This window comes from Oratosquilla oratoria, chromosome 41 (genome assembly GCF_046742065.1).
Source record: "Oratosquilla oratoria isolate Oo_2021 chromosome 41, ASM4674206v1, whole genome shotgun sequence".
NCBI lineage: Eukaryota > Metazoa > Arthropoda > Malacostraca > Stomatopoda > Squillidae > Oratosquilla > Oratosquilla oratoria.
Genome location: NC_134817.1, coordinates 10777613 through 10804799, shown reverse-complemented (window position 1 = coordinate 10804799; position 27187 = coordinate 10777613). Strand labels below are relative to the sequence as shown.

General features: G+C 37.1%; 1 protein-coding gene across 1 annotated transcript in view; it reads right to left on the bottom strand.

Annotated features, from left to right (window-relative positions):
• Positions 1 to 27187, bottom strand: part of LOC143020959 (uncharacterized) — a 168363-nt gene that overhangs the window by 72576 nt on the left and 68600 nt on the right. The window contains exons 6-9 of the mRNA XM_076177995.1: positions 12595 to 12841; positions 8140 to 8178; positions 6771 to 6964; positions 2829 to 2985 (exon numbers count right to left, since the gene is read on the bottom strand). Of these exons, the coding sequence (XP_076034110.1) occupies positions 2829 to 2985; positions 6771 to 6964; positions 8140 to 8178; positions 12595 to 12841 (637 nt within the window). The remainder of the gene's footprint in view (positions 1 to 2828; positions 2986 to 6770; positions 6965 to 8139; positions 8179 to 12594; positions 12842 to 27187) is intronic.

Below are 27187 nucleotides of genomic sequence, written 5' to 3'. Positions count from 1 at the left end.
GCGTCACCACACCTGAACGATTCTCCCAAATCCTCTGCACACACACAAACGCACGCGGTCTCAAGGAAAAATAAAATCCATTTGTAATGATCATTCTAGTATTATCTTCCTTCATTAGCAACCAAACCACCTCTCATTCTCCTTTATCTACGGGGAACGACGACGTAGCCATGACGACCATATCCAAATCTAAAAACGAGCTGATTAACATTCCAACAAATAACACGACAGTCTTTCTGGATAGACACACGCGCCAATGCACACAAAGTGACATACGGTGATATTCCTAAAAAAAAATCTTTCCTTAAATAAATCTTTTATAAATCCTTGGAAGGGATAGATTTATACAAGGAAATATATATATCTTTTTTTAATACCACCGTAAGAATCTTAGGGTGGCATTCTTAAAAAGAAAAAGTTTCCTTATATAAATCTTTCCTTTCCAAGGATTTATATAAGATTTGTATAAGGAAAGATTTTTTTTTATAAGAATACCACCAATACTTCTTTCCTAGTGAAAGTGAGGACGATGTATATCTAAATTACTTGTTGAAACGCTTTCATCGATAGTAACCCAGTGTTTCAAATTTTAATTTATGTAATGCCGATTGTAGCTGTAATTGTTGAAAAATTGTATTATAAAAGAAAACACACACACACACACACTCTAAACAGGTAAAATACACCAAAGTTTGATCAATGCTAAGCCAACTTCATGGAAACAGCCTTCCTACCCCATAAGTTAGCTAAATAGACGTACGGAGAGAGGAAAGAGGGAGAAATTAAACAATGCATCGGTGTCAGAAATACTCCCGTTTCTTAAAAAAAAAAATTGCGCTTCAATAACGACTTCTCTATCAGTACACGTCATTAGAACATAAAAATTAAGGAGACTGGAAGAGACCATAAGGCCTACACCAGGCAGTTCCATGTCCATTACCACCTGTCATCCCTATCTATAAAATTATCTAACCATTGCTTGAAACAACCGATAGTTTCAGCGCTCACTACATGGTCACTAATTTTATTCCATTCATTAAAAGTTGATACATAATTACCTGAGAATTCAACATCTAAAAAATAATCATCAGTTACCGACTATACAAAATAATTTTGGGAGAACCGATAATGCCATATCATGTACCTTTCAAATCCCACACAGTTGGTGTTCGTAACGGTTATAGATCGACCGCGCAGACGACAATTTCAAATTCAATCCTAAAACCAACCGACCAACCCAAATCGTCTTCTCAAAACTTAAAACAGTCACATTAGAAATTTACTCAATCATAACTGAAGCTATAAAGATTACTAGACAACTGCCCTAGAGCATTGTAACAGTCCACAATTGTTCAGAACGTTCTAGAACGACAGAATATGTCCCGATCTCGCCGTTCTTCCTGACAGACCCCAAGAGCCGTTTATCTTCGTGATTTTCGGGCACGAGGCCAAGAGAACATACACACAACTTCCTACCTCGCCTCTGTTTTGACAATGCACCAATTTAGAAAGACTGTAAAGGTCTATTCTGGACCTGTGGGGATGTAGTCTGCACAATTTCGCACACAACAGGAGTCGCCATATTTGTGGTCCTCCATTTACTTATCAATTAATTCATTTATTTGTTTATTTATTTATCTATTCATTTATCTCTTTTTCTTGATATTATTATTATTTTCATCATAATCATTATCATTACTAATATTATACAATTATTTAGGAAACTTGGAATGAAACAAACATATCTCATAGGAGCTTGATAAAATCAAATGAATAAATAATATCTATTTAAGTTAGTCTTCTGCTCCTTCGTGGGTTTTAGAAGTACATGACTTGTCACTTCTGGTGTGTAAGCTCTGGGCACTTTTAGTTTATTCTGGCTAGTGCTGAATGAATTTATTCATCTGTACGAGACATTCAGTGGCACTTTGCCATTGATTTTGGCTACTGCTAAGCCATTTCACTGATCTCCGTGGCACCTTCTCAGTAGTGAAAGGGTTATGGATAAAAAAGATAATATGTAGAAACTCCCTTATATGGGATGGCCAAATCAAAGCATACAACTGCCTGACACTCGCCCAAAACTTAATCTGTTGTTCCTCCCATCTTAACACTTTATGGATGTAGAGTCATCCTTGTTCTCTGCCCACTGCTCAGGTCAGAAGCAACCAAGCAAGGAACATAAATTGTACATCTTTTTCTAACTTTCTGTGTACTGTATTGAGAAATGCATAATCCACTTACCTGCATGTCCAAGATATACACGAAGGCTTTCCTCTCTGTACATACAAGTCTTAAAATAACTTCCGTACAAGTCTTAATATGACTTCCCAAAATACAATAAATTCCTTGAGCACCTGTCATGTAGGTCACATCATAAAATGCTAATGGGATACAATATAGCCACAACCTTTTTACACCAGAATGACAAATATAGCCACAACCTTTTTACACCAGAATGACAAACAACCATATTTCACGGATGAATTTCATGCATAAACTTTCTCAGAATATCTGACAGATACAGAGGTGAAGCTACCATCACTGAAAGAATCTTAGACATACATGCACATCTCTTACAATATTTCAGTGAACCACTTTTACACATCTCAGGGATATTTTTTTTTAGAGAATCAGCTGTCTTTCACAATTTGTCATAAAATACAATTCTCTCTGGCTAGGCACAGGAATGAAAAAATAATAATAATAATGATAAAAAAATTTTTATATATATATATATATATATATATATATATATATATATATATATATATATATATATATACACACATATATATATAATAAAGAAAACAAATTACTGTACTTACCTTGTTAGCTTTTGGCCAATTGCTTCTCTAAATTCCTTTCTGTCATTTTCAGATTGAATAGGAATGATATTCCGATCAATTAAATCTTGTCTATTCGGTCTTAATGCTAACTTCTGGGCGAGACTATCTTTGCGGGCAATTTTATCAGCTAAGCGTTCTGTTAAGGAGAGAAAACAAATTTCTACTATTACTCAAGAGAATGGTTTTGATTTTTTAAAAATGATATATATAAGTCCTTTCCTGGAAGGAAAAACTAAACATATCAATAATCATTACAATGTCCTAAATACAGACGCTCCTCCACTTACGTTTTAGTTAGGTTCCGAACGGCCGAACGTAACGTGAAAATGAACGTAAGTTGTTACTGTAATATACATCCATAAATTCTATTACCGTATCTTATAAAACACCCCTAAATCATTAATTATAAACAACATTGTAAAATAATAACATTAATTTCAAATAAATTAAATTCAAGCAACATAAATTGAAATGGTGGAGGAGAAGGGGGAGGGGGAGGAGGAGGAGGCAAGGCACATTCAGTCTGTCGTTTGTGCCATGTAAACAATGGACGCAGCGTCATGCGTAAGTATTGTTTGAACTACGGAGAGTGCGCTAAACTAAAAAATTCACTCAAAAAAAACAAAAAAAAATCTACAATTTTTTTTACAGTCAGTTCAAACGTAAAATCGAAAAAACGTAAAACAAATGAATGTAAGTAGAGGGGTGTCTGTACAGAGACTGGAAAATACAAACACCTATCAGAAAAACTTGTTGGTTTATCCCTGAGAATGAGTAAAAATGTAAAAATATAATCAGCTGATCAAGAACAAGAAAAAGAAGAAGAAAATTAACGTAAAGATGATGATAATGATGATGATGATGTTATATGTATGTAGTTAATCAAGTACAAGAAGAAGATGAAGAAGAAAAAGATGATGATGATGATGATGATGGAAGAAAAATATGAGTCTAATGAAGAAATCCATGGCCCCAGGACTCTTTTGCAGGAAACCCATGGGTCTCACTTAGGGTCCAAGTGGAGGTATTACAAAATTAATGACAAACAATAATGGAAATAACCATGGGAAGAAGAAGTAGGAGAAAAACTGGACATATGACAGCACTGACTCTTGAGGACATACATCAAAACCGGTCAAGTAGCGTTATTCACTTTGTAATGGTACTTCCGAGGAAATACCTATATTTCTTTCAGTATAATTTACTTTTTAGCATCTATTACAATTCAATTTAAGTGACCACATATACGAGTATTTTCCCCCTTACAAGGGAGGTAACTAAAGTGAAAGGCTCACTCCCACCCATTTCATCCCCACATACTCCACTCCCATTCACCATCCCTCCCTCCCACTTTTCTTGGCTCCTCCTAGATGACGGGTCATCCCTGGATCTTGCCCACTGCCCTGGGTCAGAATAAAGACACAACACATCCACAGCAAGGTCACTTCATTTAATTGGTGACCCCCTCTCCGTCTTCTCATGCAGAAAAAGAGAAGACAGGGAGAAATCCCTTTGGGTTGTGTCAAAATACCATTCACACATACTCTCTCACACCCCATCCCCCACCCACTTCCATGCATCACATTATCCATACACAACCATTCTCCACTCACCCCTATCTTCTGTCTTCTCCCTTACTTCCTCCACAGACATGCCCCTCTTTCCCAATGCCCCTTTTACCTCATTCATCCATCTCATTCTTGGTCACCCCCTCTTGTTCACTCCTTCCACTTCTGCCTTCCACACCTCTTTTACTAATCTTTCTTCACTCATTCTTTCCATGTGTCCAAACCATCCCAATACTCTTTCATCAACCCTACCTCCCAACTACCTACCCAACCCTGTTCTCCTCCTCACCTCCTCATTTCCCACTCTATCCCACCTAGTAACCCCTACCATACTTCTCAGGCATTTCATCTCAAACACATTCAAACTCTCTTATGTTCCATGTTTCTGCTCCATATAGTGCTGTTGGCACAATCTCCTCTTAGCATCCATTCCCAAATGTCTATTTATCATTACATTTTTTAATACCTCAAGGCATTTACTTGCTATTCTCAATCTACATTCAACCTCCACCTCCACTCCATTTCCCACCAAATTCACACCCAAGTATCTAAAGCTATCCACTTCCTCCAGTCTCTCTCCTTCAATACTCACTTCCAATTTGCTGCCACATTCTCCCCTTGTACATCTCATCACCTTACTTTTACCCACATTTATCTTCAACTTCCTTCTTTTGCACACCTTCCCAAATTCTATCACTAACTTCCTTAATCCCTCCTCTGATCCTGCTACAAGCACAGTGTCATCAGCAAACAACAACTGGCTTATCTCCCATTTTTCTCCATTTTCTTTGACCACCTCCAATCTCCAGCCCATTATCCTCTCACACCACCCCACCCATGTATAAATTGAACAGCCTAGGTGACATAACACATCCCTGGCAAAGTCCCACCTTTACCTCAAACCATTCACTCTCTCAATTTCTAATTCTAACACAGGCTGTACCACATACATACATACATATACCAAGGCTTTTTCCCCCTTACAAGGGAGGTAGCCAAAAAGGGAAAGGCATAAAATCATTTCCACCCATTCCATCCCTGAACACACTCCACACCCCTCCACCCTCCCTCTTATCTGAGCACCTCCTGGATGCTGTACTACTCTTGTAAAAACTCTTGACTGCTCTTAACAGCTTTCCTCCTATCCCATATATCTGTAATACCTCCCAGAGTGCTTTCCTGTCTACCCTGTCATAAGCCTTTTCCAAATCCATAAAGGGGATTTCTCCCATCTTCTCCTTTTCTGCATGAGGGGACAGAGAGGGGGGGTTCGCCGATTTAATGAAGCGGCCTTGCTGTGGATGTGCTGTGTCTTGCGACACTGCTTCTGACCCAGGGGAGTGGACAAGATGCAGGGATGACCCATCATCCAGGAGGAGCCAAGATAAGAGGGAGGGAAGAGGGTGGAGAGGAGTGGAGTGTGATAGGGATGGAGTGAGTGGGAGTGGTTTTTGTGCCTTTGTTTTTTTGGCTACATCCCTTTTAAGGGGGAAAAAGCCTGTGGTATATGTATGTATGTATGTAATATCGTAACTTTTCTCATAAGTAAATTCCCATTGAGTTGATCTATATATGATTGAGTTTTGAGGAATTTTACTTCATCCTACAGTGAGCAAGACCTCTAGCCTCCTAAAAGAACTGGTTCAGATTATAAAACAACACTATTCTGCTGAGGTACAAGTATTATATCCAACCACTCAGTACAAGTCAAATTCTCACATGCAGCATCTCCTGCCATATGTATGATTCATCACACTACAAGCATAGATGGTAAAAACGAAAACTTTGCAAACTGTGGAAAATAAGAGAAAGAAAGACAAAGGAATTGGGTGGGGTATAGACAATGTAAGCAAACAAAGAAAACAAAAATTAAATGCATCATAAATAGGGTAGCAAATAGGAACATATATAGGTGCTCCGTTACAAAGGCAAAACACCTCAAACCTGAACTTGAACCTGTGATGACTTAAAATTCCCTTTAAAGTGACAACTGCTGTACAACCAAAACAAAATTGTGGCCATCAATAAAAACACAAATCTATTGACTCTACAGCTGAAGAGGCTGGTTTGGGTAAATGTACAGCAATGTTACAAATCTTAAAGTCTTTTAACAGTTTCACCTTGTACACAAAGATGCCACTAAATCATCAACATATTGTAATGAGTGTTCCCATCTAAACTTTTACTCTCTGAAGATAAATTAATTATTAAAACTACTTTTCAGCATTAGTAGTATGCATATTGTACAACTATCTCCTATTTCAACATCATCTGAAAAAAAAAAAAAAATTGATAACCAAATCTGTCAATGTCCCAGCTTTTAGCAAATAATAAACAACTAAAAAACACTCACCATCATCTTCTTCATTATCTCTATATAACACAGAGCCCTCATCAGAATCATCAGAGTCAACTCTAGATACTTGTAACGTTGCTGACGACCCAGGAGGAGGCAAATAGGTGAATGGAGCACTATTTTCCTTGTTTTCACTCCCACTCTTGTCACTGCCAGAGTCCCGACCATAGGAGAAGCGTATGGGTTTGGTGCTGTGTTCGGGAAAGAATGAAATTTACTATTAGACTATGATAGCTTTCATACATAGCTAGGCAATGACTTGACAAAATCTTGAAATATAAAATAAAGTTAAACACAAATGAAAGTAGACAGAAGATCAAACATTTAACACAAACCAGAAATAAATAAATAAATAAATAAATATTTATCCCACTGATTACCTTTCAGAAATTCTTTTAACCATTTAACGGACCTCAATTGGTTTATAGTATATAATTTCTACTTTCTTTTAAAATTTATTGTGAAATTATGGTCCAATGGAAGAATGATTCCTGTGCTTGATACTAAACCAAGGAATAGGTTTTCAATACTGACTATTTATCATTTTTCACCTTTTTCCTCATGATTTGCATTACTAAAATGTCAAATGATTTCTCTCATTAAATTATACAAATCAAAATCATTCATATCTTTCAGTTTACTAATGTGGTTTGTCTTCAGTACTAGTATTGAACTTATCATTACCATATTCTAAGCATGCACCATGGGGGTGTTGTATTATATGAAGAAATTTGAAAAGTAAGGAAGAAAGGCACATGCACCATACAACCTGAATATGGGTTTTTCATTTCTGTATGGATCTTTTTTGTTTTAAATTGCCTTGCAATACAATTAATTCAATGTTCAGAAAAGCATTTATCTACAATATTAAAGCTCATCATCAAGACTAATAATGCAAATATAAATTGAAGATAATCAGTTCACATTTGCCATGCATAATAACTTGAGAATAAACGGGTTTGGCAGTAGAAAAAATTCCAGGCTGGAACACAAATCATGCAAGGTACATTCACGGGTATATTAGAAGTCTGACCATTTCATGTTGGGATATGAAATGTCAAAATTATAGAAATAAATAAATGATTAATAAAGCACCAGACAACAATGGTGCTTGAAATGTTTCGGTAACTGGGTACCCAAGAGAAGAAGAGTTTCCTGTCACTTCATTTCAAATTAATGAAGACAAGACATACAGAGGAACAGACTGGTATGCATGACCTTTTTGGTTGTAGACATAAGCAGCAACTGAGCTGAAAATGACAGGCAATGCAACACAAGATAAACAAAGAATAAGGACACCAGGAGGAAGAGAATGCGGAGAGGACTTCATGCAAGACGACAAGCATGGTATAGTGTAGCGCTTTACCTGAACCTTATCCTAACACTTGGCCGCAGAGGAAGCCGCCTTGTGAGGGGGAAGAGACAAACAGTTATTCACACGGGGGGAAAGGGCCTGGCAGTCAACAAACACTGCATTGGAGACTGGGACAGACTTTGCCAAGTTAATGAAATAAAAAGTCAACAGAAAAAAGGACTGGTTCTTCCAGATCAAATGGGAAGAATTCAGGGCTCCATGCATAAGGAGCTAGTGGCTACAATGTAGCAGCTTCATTCCACATGAAAAGACTTACTACATAAAAAAATTAGTCAATGCCAACTCAAACTGTAAAAAGGAATCATGGTTTCTACAGATATATTCCCAGAAAATACCTTAATGTTTTGAAGCAGAAAAATTAAATTGTTTTGAAGAGAGGGTGTATTGCTTCTATGAGCCAAAAGGTAACACCTCAAATGAAACAAATGCTTCCCAACTTGGAGAGTTGGTGAGGCAACATAATAATCTAGGAAAAACAATAGATAAATGAAATATAAAAAAAGAAAAAAAAATAATGGGAATAGCATTTTTAAGTTAAAATATTAACATGTTACTGTGCTAGTGTTCTACTGTTTTCCAGCAAACAGCTGCAAGTTATGTTTTAGTGTGGTTAGTTTCACACTATAAGCACAATACCTTCAAAATAACTTTGTACCATATGTACTAGAATTATACTACAACTACTAGAGAGTATTTCAGTTAAACCACACAAAATCAGAAAAATTTCCTCCATTAAAGGAGGGAAAGCTACACGAAACAGTAATTCTATATATTATACTGGAAAATTATTAACTTAAAACTGATAAAAACATTTGCATAAACAAAACAATTTACAGTATTTATTTCTAAGCTTTCAACTCTTCTCTTGATATTGTGTGGAAAGGTTCTCCTTAACCCTAACGAACCAGGACAATGGGCTATTTCCTCGCTATTGATAAAGAAGTCTCAACTGTCTGAGAACACAAGAAAATTAAGAACTAAATGTCGATGATCTGTGAAAAGAAGATGGACATGTTGGCCACGAGGATCAGTCAATCCATTGCCCCAGTTCTACACCACGAGGGCCACAGCTCCCAAGTAACCAGTAATTGCAGAATCAGAGGTTTGGAGAAATTAATCTGTAAGTGACCACTTCTGGAACTGAGGCTAAGGTTGAAAATTTATTAATGTGTTGAGAAGGTGAGGATAGAGTTAAATAAGCACTAAAGAGTCAGATGAATGGATGAAACAAAGGTGAAGGAATAATACAATGAATACAAGAAGTCTGGAATGATGTATATACAAAAGCATATGAAGGAAAGTAGAAAATGCAAAATGTTTATGAAAAAAATGAAAAATAGGGAGCATGGTGACCAAGCAAACTAGAATGAAAATAGTTATGAACTTACAAAGGAAACTGGTATATCAGTATATGTAAGGTAAAGACTTATATGTATCATTCACAAATCGGAGAAAGTATACATATGAATGGAATGGATAAAAAATTTGCATCAATATCCAGCAATGAAGATTTGGACACAACTTGTTGAATGGAAAATAAGAGGAAATATTTATGGATGTGCAATTCAGATTCATGATGGGCAGAAGACCAACAGAAGTTGTATTTGCACCGAGGAGAACAGGTCTACCCTTTATCGATCTGGAATAAACCTGTGACAACAATGCCACGACAGGAGCTATGGAGTATGAGGAAGAAGAGACTATCAAAGAAATACAGAACTACCTCTCATTAACGGACGTTAATTAGCTGTGTTTGCGGTGTTTTTGCTGTATTTTCGGTGTTTTTGGTGCTGTTGTTTAGTGCTGTGCAATCACTATGCCACCCAAAAACCACTCCAAATCAACGGATTATTCACATCAACGGACACCGTTACCCTCCTTTTAGTCCGTTAATGAGAGGTAGTACTGTATGTGAGTTTTACAGACAGGGGCATAAGCTCTGGTGAGAAGCAATGTAGCCGTCACATGATAGTTTCTGGTAATAATCAGTTTATATCAGGGTTTTTCATTAGTCCCTATCTGTTTCACCTCATAATAGATGTCTTATTCACAGGGGTAAAGCTACCCTAGGAGTATGCTATATGCTGACGATATCATTATATGTGTGGTAGGGTGGTGAGTATAAACCCTAAGAATCTGTTGAAGTTTTATTCTTGGTGTTTAAAGTCATGGGTGGGAATGATTTTATGCTTTTTTGTTTTGGCTACCTCTCTTGTAAGGGGAAAAAAGCCTTGGTGTATGTATGTATGTTTAAACTCACCACCCTACCACTCATTCTGTCTTCACACCTCAATATCATTATATAGACCACCAGTAGAGGTTTCATCAATCAACTGGGAGCATACAGGAAAGGAGGAAAAGAGTCACTTCTCTCACACACCATTACCAATCAACAGTTCCTCTGAGCAAGCTCCAATGTAGCCATCCTTCCCATTCCAAACAACAGTCACCAGGTTCAACTGACTTATCCCAGCAACAACAACAAAACCATAGCACAAATTTCAAAGAAAGTAGAGAAAAAATTACATGGTATGGGCATGTCACTGGAAGATCAAAGAGAGGTGTCATGATAATGATATTCTGATGAGACAAAGGTATAGAAAAATGGGCAGAGAGGATCTACTGGTATGAAATGAAAGGTCTACAAGACATAGTAAAATGTTGAGAAAATGTTAAGTATAGCTTTCCATATAGATGCATAGACTTATGAAACAAGTTGGATGAAAAATATAATCAACAAATTGAAGAAAAAGTTTGATTACTGTAGGCAAAGAGCCAGGATCCAATGAACATTACTCCTTCCCAATATCAACCAATTACTGTTACCAGTCTTTTTACATGAGACCCATGGTTCCCAAGTAACTGGCAACAGTCACTCAAAGAAGAAAGGATGTGTTGTCATTCAGGAATAGTGTATTTACCTAGTTGTATTTTACAGGAAGGGAGCTATGCTCATAACGACCCACTTTTGTATCTTTCAGCATCCAGTTTGATCTTAAATTCTTGTTTAGTTTTTGCACTCACTGTCTCTTCATTCAGTTTGTTCCAGATATTTATAACTCTGTGTGGGAAGCTGTTCTTTTTAGTGTGGGCCATGTGGGATGTGTTCAGTGTCTTCTGTGTGATTGTTGCATCCGAGGCAGTTTGATTAAATGACCTAGCATATTCTGTGTTGGTGCTGTCCTAGATATGGGTGGTATCCTAAGCAGAATTATGCTAATGTGGTTCTTGCTTCTCTCGAGAGGGATTTTTCTGTGAGGCTAATGTCCCTGTCCTGGGTGGGTTAAGGGGTCGGAGTATTGAATTTGGTGGTTTGTCTTGAAGAGTTTGTTTTGTAATCTTGGGATAAATAAGTTTTCATGTGGTTGTAATGTGTGGTACAGGTTAGGTTGTTGAATATGTATGAGTATGCTGCTGGTGTGGTTTTGTTGTTTGTTGAGCTAGTTGATGCTTGTGTGATGTAATGAGATGGGTGAATGGGGTTGTGGGGCTTTAGCATTGAACTGTGTACCCATCATTTTCGTATGATATCCTACGAGGATGATTTTGGTTTTTAAGTGCAGATGCTGAGGGTAAAAAAAAAAATAAATAAATAAATAAACAAATAAATAAAATAAAATACATGAATTTGAATCTGGGTATAATAAAATTGAGAGTCGGAGACAGAACCCCATAAGTTGCTCCTTTCCTGTATACTACATTTATACATATAAACATGTATGTGTATATTATATACACACACACACACACATATATATATATACATATATATATATATGTATATATCCACTAAATACCAGTTGGAGAGAATTTGCCTTCCTTTGTTTTGGATATCAGGGAATGGTCCATATACAGTGACAATTTTATCCCCCAAAATTTGTTTGTATACTGATTTGAGTAGATATATATTCATAAGTTAATATTTCAATGTACCAGCTAAAATCTACATATTTGCAAATCATGTTATCAACTTCTTGCCTTAATGTGACATTATATTAATTTTCTATAGTAAAATAAAAATCCTCATTGATCAAAATATCACACAACCAACTTCTTTGCCACAACCCAGACCAGTATGTAATTTGATTGGTGTGAAAGAATATTCCATTTTCTTCATTCTTATTTGCACCACAATGTACAAAACAATTAAACAAAAGATTTGCCCTTAGTGATGAGTGACTACGCTCACATAGTGAGAGAAGCACTAACCAAAACTTGACTCTAATCAAAAAAATATATGAAATGTGTTGAATGGGGAGGGGGGGGACTCAATTTTGTTTATTCATAAACATAAATATTTAGAAAACATGATAGGGTGGTGGTGATATGTTACCTCACTGACCTAGGTAACACAGAGGCACAAAACACAATACAATGGTTGATCCTACCTGGATTTATTAACAACACAACTTACACATTTGGCCATCTTACCTAGTGCTCTCTTACCTCACACCTATCGGCTTATTGCCCTCCTGAGTGGGAGTACCAGCTGGAGGAGTGCCGGCAGTGCCGTTCGCAGAAGAGCTTTGAGTCTTCTTTTTAAGTGCTGACTTCAGAGGCTTGGCATCAAAACGAGGCTCCTTTGCAGGAACTTCCTCGACCCTACTTGTATCAAGATAAGACTGTGAGGAGTAATATTCTTCCCCTGGTCCATCAATCTCCGTTCCTTCGTCATCATCTTCAAGCTCTTCTTCTGCAATACAATGAGGGGTTCGTAAGTGATAACGAAAATAATCGCACTCAAGGGTCACTATAACATGATTTCAGAGGTTTGGTAATAGATAGTTTTATAGACCCACACTGTTTTGTGTACATATGTAGAATAACACACCAAAAGGGTGAAAAATGGGAAACCTTGCAAACTCTAACACATTTAACATGTTACATATAATATACAGTAAAACTCAGGAATTTACTACATGAAGGTGTTTCAATCTTCCCAATGTCAGATGAGAGAAGAGAGTAGTATGTAAACATATATATAAACCTTAAGTATCACACAAAGGTGTTTTATATATATGTATATATATACATATATATATATATATATATATATATATGTATTAATGATTCCATTTATGATGATTCTGTTTAATGTCGTCAAATTTCCCCTATCTAGAGTCTAGGGCAGTGCCCCTTACAGACTATTTTGTAGCATGGAATATATATACATATACATATATATACATATACATATATATACATATATATATATATATATATACACATGAGTGGAAAAGGTGGTAGAGAAAAGTGGGTTGGAGCGAACACACTATATTCCTGATGTTTCAACTACAAGACTTCTTCAAAAAGGAGATGTGTGGTTGAATGAATTTTTATCTATGATGTGGGTGTGTGCCTAGAATCCATCATCTCCTTTATAAGGAGCGTAATAATAATTGTTGCTTTGAGATTCACGAACTGAAAACCTGCAGGCTGACAGTGGCTGGCAGCAGTTCTTAGGCCATTCCACAGATCTCTCTGTGACAAAAATTGTACTATTGTCTGTATTGTATTAGTCCGGGTCTGTTTCAATGTGATATGGTTTAACATCACCCTCCCCCTTTGTAGTGTGGAATTTAATAAACCATGCCCTTGGTTCAACTTCGCCAGTGACAGGATTCGAACCACCTTCACCTCGACCTTCGCCGCAAGTAATGATGCCCTAACTCGTTCAGCCAGCGAGCTTCCTTTCTATATCACTGGCTGAAAGTAGCAGAAGGAATGGAGTAATTGCTAGTTGTCAGGTCTCCACATTTGAAAAGGTGGAAGAAATAAAGTTGAAATTGATTGCAATCTTTGGACCATTCTGGGGACAGAGTGTCAGCCCCTTGAGGCTGCACCTCCTTATGGAGGTGAGGAGGTTGCCAGTTAACGAAAATGGGCAGTTCTGCACTGCGGTGGAGGCAGATCAAGACTTGTCCGACAACAAGCAAAATTATAATAAGGGCACATCAGATTAAAGCCCCTGATCCAAAAAGTTCTCTGTAAAATATGCACCGTACTTCAATGTTTTTGGAATGTAAATCTGAAAATTTCAATTCCTTCACCACAGTTACACCTCCTTAACTGAATAAAATTATGTCTGTGGTGATCCTTGTGTTAGGGTGTTCTACAGGTATATGTCCACTGATATGAGAGAGTGAGAGAGAGATAGAGAGGTTGAGAGACAGAGAGAGGGAGAGAGAAAGAGAGAGAGAGAGAGAGAGAGAGAGAGAGAGAGAGAGAGAGAGAGAGAGAGAGAGAGAGAGAGAGAGAGACATACAGTACTATCTCTCATTAACGGACTAAAAGGGGGGTAACGGTGTCTGTTGATGTGAATAATCCGTTGATTTGGAGTAGTTTTTGGGTGGCATAGTGATTGCACAGCACTAAACAACAACACCAAAAACACCGAAAACACAGCAAAAACACCACAAACACAGCTAATCAATGTCCGTTAATGAGAAGTAGTACTGTATAGAAGGTGATGAGCCTATGCCTTTCTATGGGGTTACTCACTGTATTAAGGTGAAACCTCTATTATCTCCTTTATTTCAAAATCTGCACAGCTGCTTTCCTAAGACATTTAATCAAATACTTTTTTTTCCAAGATTTATGTAAATACATTTTTACAAATTGGGCCATACAGAACATGGATAAGTAGAGGTATGCATATTTTTACTTACAGTTCAGGAATGTACAAATAAAGAAATAAAACTGAAGAAACAGTTATGGTACTAAATGAATGGAAGACATTGTAAAAAAGTGCAAATTGATAGAATCACTATTTTGTATCTGGTAAATCCAATTTTCTACAAAATTTTAATTACATTTGCAACTGTGTAATACAGATTACTAATACCATGTGAAAGATTACTGGGATGAATTAGGCACATGGAAAGAATGAGTGAAGAAACATTAGTAAAAGAGGTATGTGGAAGGTTAAGGTGGATGGAATGAACTTGAGGGGATGACTGAGGGAATTGTCTGTTGAGTAAGGAAGGGAGAAGGCAGGGGATAGGAATGAATGGAGGATGGTTGTGTATGGAAGATATTTTTATGTAAACTGAAGGGATTTCTCCCCCATTTCCTCTATTTTCTGCACAAGAGGACAGGGAGGGGGGTTGCCATGTACGTGAAGTGGCCCTTTTGTGGATGTGCCATGCCTCTCTGCATTGCTTCTGATCCAGGCAGTGGACAGTGGACAGGGATGACCTTTCATCCACAAGGAGCTAAGAAAGAAACGGGGATGGTGGACGGGAGAAGAATGGATCGAAGTGTGTGTGTGTGCCTTGACTTAGCTACCTCGCAGGGCAAAAAGCCTTTGGTGTATACATAAAATATCATGTGCAATTCCTTGTGCACTTATGTACTGTATATTGTCATTCTAATTTCCAATTTATGTACAATTTCATCCTGGAGTTTGTATGTGTACATTTCTAAAGGCAATTGGTGCATTAAATGTGAAATCACAAAAGTTTTAACAATTGCTGGAATGGGAAGGGAAGGAAGCTAAATAGAAGTACGGACTTTGGCAATTTTGTGTCTAATGCATTGTTGTCAGTTAAAACAGTGTTCAGAGAGCAACACCTCACACTTCACTACCCTCATTACCACCCAAACCTCCCAAACTCTCCACCCACTACACACTCCCAGGAATCCACCTAAGAACCTGGCTGGCATGGTCCATAAGGCTTGAAAGGTAAATGTGGCTCATTGATGTCATGATGTTTGCCTTCACTATTGTGACAATGCTTCTGACCCAGGGCAGTGGACAAGATGCAGGGATGACCCGTCATCCAGGAGGTGCCAAGATAAGAGGGAGGGAAGAGGGTAGAGGGGAGTGGAGTATGTAGGGGATGGAATGGGTGGGAGTGGTTTCTATGCCTTTGTCTTTTGGCTACCTCCCGTGTAAGGGGGAAAAAAGCCTTTGGTATATGTATGTATGTATTGGAACAATAACCATAATGTCCCTGAAGCAACACAAACTCCTGCTGTGGAAAGTGGACAATATGATCTTACTACTGTTCAATCCTTTTTTATTCTTCCTATTCCTATCTCCCTGTTCTTAAATTTCCTATTTCTTTCACATGACCGTATTAGCAATAGCTACTAAACTTAAAAGCAGATTTTTACATTATTTTCTAAATAAATGCAAGATACATCTATGATACAACATCCATATATGAATCAATTGCAATATATTGCCTTGCAGCAAAGTATTCTGCATAGTCTTGATCTATGAAAATGAAACAAGATGAAAAATCAGCTATCATGAGCAAAAGCTATGAAGATGAAGTGTGTATATACTATATGACATTGTGTTTCACTTTCTCAATGTGTATTTATTGAAGTTCATTTTATACTTTTGAAATGGCTGAATAAAATGGCTTGGTAAGTGAATAGGAATTTACAAGGGGGAAGTAAAAGTAAACAGGCAAGAAAGGCCTTGAAACTGACTATGAAGGCTGGAGTTTTTGGGATGAATAGTTATCTACTGATATCTATATACTACCAAGACAGTTTCCCCCCTTTAAAGAGATGTGGCCAAGTGAAAGCATACCCCCACTCTACACACACACACACAAAAAAAAAAAAAAAAAAAATCCTCCCATTTTAGCTCCTCTTAGATGAAAGGTCATCCCTATCCCCTGCCACATTTGCACGAGTCAGAAGCAATGCCCGAAGGGATTTCTCCCCATCTCCTTTTCTGCATGAGGGGACGGAGAGAGGGGTCGCCGATTTAATGAAACAGCCTTGCTGTGGATATGCTTTATCTTGCGACAATGCTTCTGACCCAGGGCAATGGACAAGATGCAGGGATGACCCGTCATCCAGGAGGTGCCAAGATAAGAGGGAGGGAAGAGGGTGGAGGGGAGTGGAGTGTGATAGGGATGGAATGGATGGGAGTGGTTTTTATGCCTTTGATTTTTGGCTACCTCCCTTATAAGGGGGTAAAAAGCCTTTGGTATATGTATGTAGAAGCAATGCAGCAAGACACAGTACCTCCACAACAGGGCCTGACACCTGAAATGGCTTATCCTCCGTTGCTTCATTACATGGCAACCTTCCACTCCCTCATCCACTCAAGAAATATAAAGAACAGACAAGAATAAATCCCTTTGTGCTGCATCCTTTCCTCACCCATTTACAACTACTCTCCATCCACATCTATTTTTTCCCTTCCACTTCTTTCCTCAATAAACGCTTCTCTCACATCCAATACCCTCTTCACCCTGTCCACTTCATTCGTGGTTTTACCCTGAAGTTCCCTCCATCAATTTAACTTTCCACACTCTTTTTGAGAGTCTTTCTTCACTCACTCTTTCCATAGGCCCAAACCATCCCACCTAGTGGTACTCAGAGTAAAATATTGTAAAACCTTGTAGGTGGCACAACACTGAAGAAGTTTTTTTTTTGTTTATTATTATTTATACTATTATAATTTCTATTTATTTTTCTTTTATTTATTTATCATCATTATAATTTTTATTTGCATCTGACCTAGTTATGGACCAAAAGGTCTTCTGTTGGCATGCTCCTCCTTTATAATTTAGAAGAGGCAATCAATCACTGAATCTGTAGTTTCAGCTCTCTTACAGGAGAGCATATAGGCACCTATTTGAACTGGGTGTTCCCTTCAAGATACTAAATAACTTAAGTGAAAAAGACCTCGAGTAGACTAGAGTGAAAGATATTGTGGAGGCAGTAAATGAGAGAAAGTGGAATTGGGCAGGTAAGTTAGTGCAAACAGCTGATGAGCAATGGAGCAAGTGTGTTACTGAGTGGACGTTGCAAGATAGGAAGCGTGGAAGAGGGAGACCAGACAGAAGGTGGAGAGACGATATTGAGAAGTTTGCAGGAGTGATGTGGCAGAGGATGGCACAGTTGTATGATTCATGGAATGCTATGAAGGAGGCTTTTGTTCAGCAGTGGACTCAGGATGGATGATTTGATTGATTGATTGAAAGAGACCCCATCTTCTTAGTTCACTGAAGAAAGAAGAAATTGCAATGAAAGAAGTAGTTAAGCCTAGCTGGATCACAAGTTCAAATGAAGGATCCAAAGTGAGGAACAGTGAATTTCTGAAAAAGGCAAACAAGTGCAACATTGCTTAAGGAAAGTTAAGGTGGTCATCAGAAGGCTTAGTAAACTATCTTATATCATCATCACCACTTCTTTTATAGCCTCAACTACAATCTAACCTAAACAAATCTTCATTCTATGCAGGATTCAATCCAAACAATTCATTCCTGGAGACCTATACCTCAAAGAAAGCTAGTAAACACATTGTGTTATCTTCTCGATCACTATCAAGAGATTTTATGAAGTTGTATGGAGTGAGTGTAAGACAGTGCGAGATATTCTATTCTGTGTCTTCTGTGTGGTGATTGCATCTTGGGAACCAGGTGTCTAGTGTTGGTACCATATCACTGCTGGGTGATGACCCCAATTGCAGATGTGCTCTTTGTGTGTCTTGAGAGTGATTTATCTGAGTTAATGTCCCAGGGTGCTTAATAAAGTATTGATTTTATTGATCCAATTATAAGAATCTATTTTGTGAGCTAGGTATTTTACCTAGTTGTATTATACAGGAAGGGGTGCTATGTTCTTGGTGTCCTGTCTTTGTATCTCACAACTTCTAGTTTATTCTTAAACTCTTGTATGGTGTTTGCACACACTATTGTTTTGTCCAATTTGTGTGTACACATATATTCTTGGATGGATGTGTTGTAGGGCACAAGGGGTAGACTGTTGTAAATGATCATGTGTGAATGTGGGGCCTAGTGTTTTGGGTTCTTTGAATAATGATATCAATCAATTGTTGTCTCAAGTTTCACTAGCTGGAAAACCCACAGCCCAAATCTCCCTGGGTGGAAATTGTTGTTTGTGTTGCATCAGTTAGGGATTGTCCTTATGTCAGTAGATGAAAATGGGAGGAAGAGAACATTTCTGGTTGTCAGCTTTCCATGAGTGAAAAAGTAAAAGAAGTTAATACAGTACTACCTCTCATTAACGGACATTAATTAGCTGTGTTTGCGGTGTTTTCGCTGTGTTTTCGGTGTTTTTGGTGCTGTTGTTTAGTGCTGTGCAATCACTATGCCACCCAAAAACCACTCCAAATCAACAGATTATTCACATCAACAGACACCGTAAACCCCCTTTTCGTCCGTTAATGAGAGGTAGTACTGTAGAGTGAAATTTTGGGTCCAGTCTGGAGGCACACCTCAGTTTTGGAAATGAGCAGCTTTGGTGTCCATCTTACAGGACCATCACATCCAGGTATTCTTCATTTGACTAATGGAAGGGGCTTGCCAATACCATTTGACAACTGGGTACTTTTCTGATTCATTCTTGTTCAGGGTGAGCAGTGTCAATGAAGATATTTAAAAGGATAGACATTCTGCTTTGTGTTAGCCATTTTTCTACCTCTGAGAGTCAGAGGTATGTTTGAGTGTTCTTGACAGATATATTACACAATTATTGTTATGTCATCTGTGTCTATGAGAGCATGGAGGGAACAATATATTGGATTCCTTCATGTGGTGGTTCTACAGTACACAACTGACATCAGAGTGAATCATTTCTCCATTCGTAGTTCCTCCACCTTTTGACACACACAAGGACAACTGACTACCAGAAACTCCTCCTCTCTAATACTACTATATGCCGATGACACAGAAACTGTCCCACATAGAGTTATAGATACTTGGAACAAATCAGACAAAGAAACAGTGTGTGCAAACACTATTCAAGATTTTAAGAAAAAACTTGATGCTGAGAGATACAAAGACGGGTCACCACGAGCACAGCTCCCTTCTCGTATAATACAACTGGGTAAATACACTAATATAACACAAACAGCAATCCAGTTTCTTTCTTAAGATACTTTTGTGACAGCCCAAAAATCATTGCCAGTCACTGTGGAGCTGCAGGTTTCCAGTCAGTGAGATTCAACGCAGCAATTACTATTTTTATTACGAGAGTTTCGATATGATGTTCATGGACTGGGGAAAGGAGTTGGCCTGGCAAAAAACACCATATACTTATCAAACCTTGCCTTAAATTCATTAACTGTTACTGGTCTGGATAATCTTTTCTTCACATTTATTCTTCAAATCAATGTATGTGGAAAGCTGTGATTCCTTATATCTTTAAAGTAATTTTGCTTTTTCATTTTTTTTTATTATGATACATTTAATTTAGTTTCATTTCATACCAGATCTTCTCTATCCATTTTTTCTATACCCTTTTCCAACCTAAATATCATTATCATATCACTTTTCTCTAAAAAGGTAAAAGCAATAATAGGGAAGCATATGAAAAGTGTGGGAACAGGAAAAAGAATGACAATATTATGTTGTGATGATGGGCCCCAACAAATACCTGTTTGGGGTGGTTCTGTGAGAAGGATGTCATATAGAACCATCTCCCTAGCACCTTCAGACCTCTTCAGCTTCCTCATTTCCAATTTGGAAGTGCAGCCCTGAAGGGCTGACACTCAATCTTGGAATTAGGCCCAAGACCTTCAACTTTGTATTTCCTCCTCCTTTTAACTACAAGAATAACTGACAAACAACTACTCCTCCTTCTGCCATCAGTTGGATTAAAGACAACCTTTCACCTGACAGACATAGCAGGATTGTGAGAGAGATGTATGGACTGCTGCAGAAGATTAGAGTGGCTTTTTTGGTGTTATCTTCGGCAATTGTAATTGTTATTATGAACTATGTGTTATATTCATTATATGCACTTCATGTATATTGATTCAATGCCAAATAAATTTTATTTTTATTTTATTATTATTTTTATTTTTTATTATTTTTTTGTTTCATTATTATTACTATTTTTATTATTACTATTTTTATCATTGTTTTTATTTCTATTATTATCTATATTTCCATTATCATTTTTATTTTTATTTTTTATTATCATTATAATTTTTTATCATTATTATTATTTTATTATTATTATTATTATTATAATTTTCATTATTATTATTATTTTATTATTATTATTATTATTATTATTATTATTATTATTACTATTATTATTACATGGAAGAAGAAACTCATCAACACCCTCATCCATCCAAGACTGGAATATGCATCATTGATATGGTCCTTACACAGAGTGAAGGATATAATCAAGATTGAGGGAATACAAAGGCCAGCAATGAAACTGGTCCCCAGCCTGGTAGATAAACCATACAAGGGATGCTAAAAACATTGGTCTGCCAAGTTTGAAAGTTCTTAGAGACAGAGGTGATATGATTACAGTAATCAGGTCACTAAAAGGGATAGGTTACATTGACAGAAGGAGAGGAGGGTTTTAAGAGATCTTGAGAACAAATTAAGGAAGACGTGTCTAAAGCTTGTGAAGAAATAGTTTTCTATACAGATGCATAAATACTAGGAATGGTTTTGGAGATATTGCCCAAGCTGGATCAATACATTAATTCATATCCTAATATAATAATTGGAAATCAAGGATACAGAATAAGTTGGAACTGTATATGAATTTGAGGCTAGGTATGATAGGGAGGGAAGGTGGAGGGGAGTGGAATATATAGGAAATGAAATTGGTGGGAGTGGTTTCTATGTTTTTTTCTTTTTGGCTACCCCCCATTTAAGGGGGAAAAAGCCTTTGGTATATGTATGTATGTGTGTAGGTATGATAAACTGAAGAGTAGGAGACGGGACCTAATGAGCACTGCTTTTTTCCTGTACACTACAATTAGGTCAACATGTTACACAACAAAGACACTACAAACACCAGTCCAAGGTTTCTTCCCATAAGAGACCTATGGGAGGGCCTTAGGACAATTGCCAGCTCCTGTAAGGCTGTGAGTGAAGTTGGTGAAACTTGGGGCAACAAATGACTTGCTCAATTGTTGAGATGGTTTGTACATTAGGAGAAAATTGAAATACTAATACATGATAAAAGTGTACAAAGTACAAGTGAAGAAAAATGTGTGTGTGTGTGTACTTACCTAGTTGCATTTACCTAGTTGTATTTTACAGAAAGAAAGCTATGCTCATAGTGACCCCGCTTTTGTATCTTTCAGCATCCAGTTTGATCTTAAATTTTTGTATAGTTTTTGCACTCACTGTTTTCTCATTCAGTTTGTTCCAGATACCTATCTCTCTGTGTGGGAAGCTATTCTTTTTCAGATCTCTCCTGTAACTATCCTTTTTAAATTTATTTTCAAGTCCTCTTGTTTTCCTTTTATCCCACTTTAGTAAATCATCTCTATCAAGGACTTCCTTCCCTTTCATAATTGTGTGTGTGTGTGTGCACGCGCGTGCACACACAAGCACATATGGGGGCCATCCAAGAAGGAACTTCTCTATATGAAATACATGAAAGTACAAGAGAAGGAATCACAAAATAGAAAAGGTCAGACTAAAAGTTAGACAAAGAGAAATATGTTAAGCTTCAATAGGTGAATTCTGTGCATGAACAAATAAAAGGAAAGAGTGGAAGAAAGGTGAGGAATGAAAGCAACGATGGCAGGGAGAGATTAAAGGAGATGGACGCTTTCCAGTACAATATTATTATCATCACTTCTGGCTTTTGAGAAGTACAACATCCAAAAAGTCAAGAACAGCCACCAGCCTGATCTAAAGACTGAACACCAGTCCACAGGGTTTCACTCTCAAAAAGGTACAATTATATACTGAATCAAATAGACTGAGGAATATTTCTGTTTTCTTTTCATCAAGCCATCAACACAGGTACAGTGGATGTTGGCAATGAAAATATATTTGAATATTTAAAGAACAGTGGAAGTGCACTGGTAGCAAGCTGACTTCATAATTAAAATAAAAGTGTTGAATGCACAACCCTACTGTTAAAGTTGTTTCCTTATTTAATTTATGAGGCGGAAGTCTGGTTTTTGTATGATGACATGTACAAAGACAACAGAATATATTGGCATATAATATATATGGTAATAAGTGTAGAAGAGGAAATTAGCCCATTCCCCTTTGTAGCAGTTGATAGATAGGAAGGAGAGAGAGAGAGAGATGGGGGGAGTGTGTGATGGAGAAATACAAAATGGAGTCAACAATTTTTGTATTTTATTTGTTGTTTTAAAGCAGAGCATAGTCAAGAAAGAAGTGGGATTTGGACTGGAAATAAAACCTGAAGTTTCCATATTTTTCCAGCTTGGATTAAACTTCTAAGCTTTTCCAAGTATTTATGCATCTATATGGAAAACTGTGTTTCTTCATATCCTTTCAGCACATAGACTTCCTCAATTTATTCTCAACTTCTTAAAGCTCTTCTATCCATGATCAATATCTCTCTTCTGTCAATGTAATCTATCTCCTTTAGTGACCTAAATACTGCAATCATATTGCCTCTTTCTCTTTGATCTTTCAAAGTTGCCAGACCCAGCGATTTTAGTTTTTCCTCGTATAGTCTATATGCCAGGCTGGGACCTGTTTGGTTGCTGGCCTTAGTATTTCCTCAATTTTGCTTATATCCTTCACCCTTTGAAGGGACCAAACCACTGACGCATATTCCAGTCTTGGATAGATCTGGTTGCTATGAATTTTTTCATCGCTTTATACATGTGTGATTCACCATGGCCTTGGATCACATGTTGGACTCATTATCAACAGCTATTTCCCTCCCAGAAGAGAGCTCAGAGCTCATATATGACCGATGTATGGGTAATGCTGTGACCTTACATGCACACACAACCCTAACTGCCTGACCACGAGAGTTGGAGTAACGACTTGTAGCACAGTGATACTGAAATTATTTCAACCCTGGGCAGGATTCATAGTGGCAGCCAAGATCTTTATCACTGTGCCACAAGTGGTGTGTGTGTGTGTGTATTTACTTAGTTGTATTTTACAGGAAGAGAACTATCCTCATACTGACCCGCTTTTGTATCTTTCAGCATCCAGTTTGATCTTAAATTCTTGTATAGTTTTTGCACTCACTATTTCCTCATCCAATATATTCCAGATATCCACCACTCTGTGTGGGAAACTATTCTTTTTCAGATCTCTTCTATAATTATACATACATACATACATATACCAAGGCTTTTTCCCCCTTACAAGGGGGGTAGCCAAAAAGAAAAAGGCATAAAATTATTCCCACCCATTCCATCCCTGAATACACTCCACACCCCTCCACCCTCCCTCTTATCTTAGCACCTCCTGAATGATGCCTTTTTAAATTCCTTTTCATGTCCTTGTTTTTCTTCTTTTATCCCACTTCAGTAAATCATCTCTATCGAGGACTTCCATCCCTTTCATAATTCCTGTAGATGGTCAATAGATCTCCTCTCTCTTCTTTGTTCCAAGGTTGGTAGTTCAAGTTTGGAAAATCTTGTTTGTATGTCAGTTTGGAGAGCGTTGGTGGCATCTTTGTCATTGCTCTTTGAATTCTTTCTAATTTCTTAATAATTTCTTTTAGTACAGGGTGTCCATATTGTCACAGTGTATTCCAATCTTGGCCTTATCAATGTAACTAATGTTTTCTTTACCATTTCTTCATCCAAGTAGTCAAAGGACACTTTCACTGATCTTAGTAAATTGAAGGTTTCTCTAACTATTTTGTTGATATGTTTGTCTGATGCCATGTTATTGCTGATAATTACTCCTAGGTCCCCTTCAGAGTTAAATTTTTAACTTATTTTGTACCAATTTTATATTGTCCCAATATTCTATTTTTACTTTCTCTAGATTCCATTATACTACATTTTTTTATGTTAAAGTTCATTTCAAACTTTTGACTCCATTACCAGACTTTATCCTTGTCTTTTTGTAGTGATTTACAATCTTCCTCTGTACTTACTCTCTTTAGTAGTTTTGCATCATCTGCAAAGAAGTTCATATAACATTCCACACTTTCATCCATGTCATATATAAGGTAAACATTATTGGAGCCAATACAGAACCTTGTGGGACTCCACTTATCATTTCTTCCCAGGTTGAGTATTAGTCTCTAAGTACCACCCTCAATTTTCTCCCATTCAAGAAATCTTCCATCCATTCCAATAACTTTCCTTGTACTCCACCTATTATTTCAATTTTTCTTAGTAGTTTTTTGTGCGATACTTTGTCAAATGATTTTTGTAGATCTAAGAAGGCACAGTCTGCCCATCCATCCCTTTCTTGCATTATTTCTATTAGCCTCGAATAAAAGCAAATCAAGTTTTTGGTACATGAGCTTCCACATCTAAGTCCAAATTGTTTTGGATTTAGTATATTATTCTCTTCCAAATTTTTAATCCATTTACTTTTGATAACTTTTTCATATATTTTTACTATTGTGCTTTTAAGGGAGACTGGTCTAGAGTTAGTTGGATTTTCCTTGTCCCCTCCTTTGTATGTTGGTACAATATTTGCATTTTTCCAATCTTGTGGTACTTTTCCTTCTTTGAGTGAGAAATCAATTATCTTGTGTATTTTGTCCATTAGTTCATCTATACATTCTTTTAATATCCAATTTGCAATTCCATCCATCCCAAGTGATTTTCTGATGTCAAGGTTTTTTATTTGGTCCCTTATTTCCTCTGTCACAAATATTTCTTTCATTGTGGAGGGGGATCCTTCTCTCTGTCCTTCTCAGTTTTGTATTTACCTAGTTGTATTATACGGGATGGGAGCTATGCTTGTGGTGACCCATCTTTGTATCTTTCAGCATTAAGTTTATTCTTAAAATCATGAATAGTATTTGCACCAACTGTTATTTCATCTAAGTTATTCCATATATCCAGCACTCTGTGAGGGAAGCTATTCTTTTTCCTATCTCTTCTATAGTTGTCCTTTTTGAGTTTCTTTTCATGACCTCTTGCTCTTCCATTGTCATTTTTTAGTAAATCTTTTCTGTCAAGGATTTCCATTCCTTTCATGATTCTATATATAGTCAGCAGATCACCTCTTTCTCTTCTTTGCTCTAGTGTTGGTAGTTCTAGTTTCGATAATCTTTGTATGTTAATTTGGGAAGAGCTGGTGCCAACTTTGTTGTTGCTCTCTGTATTCTTTCTAGTTTCCTTATATTCTTTTTAGTACTGGGTGTCCATATTGTCACTGCATGTTCCAGTTTTGGTCTAATCAATGTGTACTTTCAATTGTGAATACATATCTAAAATGTGTGTGTATAAACATACATAAAAACATAATAAAAGTGAAGACCCAACAAAGAAAAGGAATACATGAGGCCAAGACAACACAGAAAAGTGAGAGAAGAAAAGGTGGCAAAACATTTGGAAGGCTTCCAATATTGAAAATGAAAGTACCAAGTGTTGGTTGGTGCACATAGTATGTAAACCATGAACAAGTGTGAAGAGTATGAATGGTGGTAGTTAGCAGAGATTATAAATGTGAGGAAGGGGAAGGACTTGTAGGGCTGGGTGTTTATATAACCCTTTACTAGATGAGAGGCTGCCAGGTGCAGGCAAGAGATGAAAAAGAAAATGTGAAGGGCAGAGAGAAAGAAAGAGAGAGAGAGAGGCAGAGAGAGAGAGGAGGGGGAGAGATCTGAAATTGGAAAGATATGACAGAGAAGAGAAGATGAACAAGAGAGAAAAGAGGAGAGAGAGAGAGAAACATAACTGCTACATGTGAAAGTCGTCCATTTTGGGATTCTTAAGACACTGAACCATTTCCAACAACTTAAAGAGATTAATATTTTTCTTGTAAAAAGAAAAAGACCCAGGGCGGTGGGCAGGGTTCAGGGATGACCCGTCATCCAGGAGGTGCTCAGATGAGAGGAAGGGTGGGAGGGGTGTGGAGTGTATTTAGGGATGAAATGGGTGGGAGTGTTTTTATGCCTTTCCCTTTGTGGCTACCTCCCTTGGAAGGGGGAAAAAAGCCTTGGTATATGTATGTATGTAAAAAGAAAAAGAAAAGAAATTAAGAAAGAAGAAATATATATATATATATATATATATATATATATATATATATATATATATATATATATATATATATATATATATATATATATATATATATATATATATATATATACATTCAGTACCTCTCATTAATGGACTAAAAGGGGGGTAATGGTGTCCGTTGATGTGAAT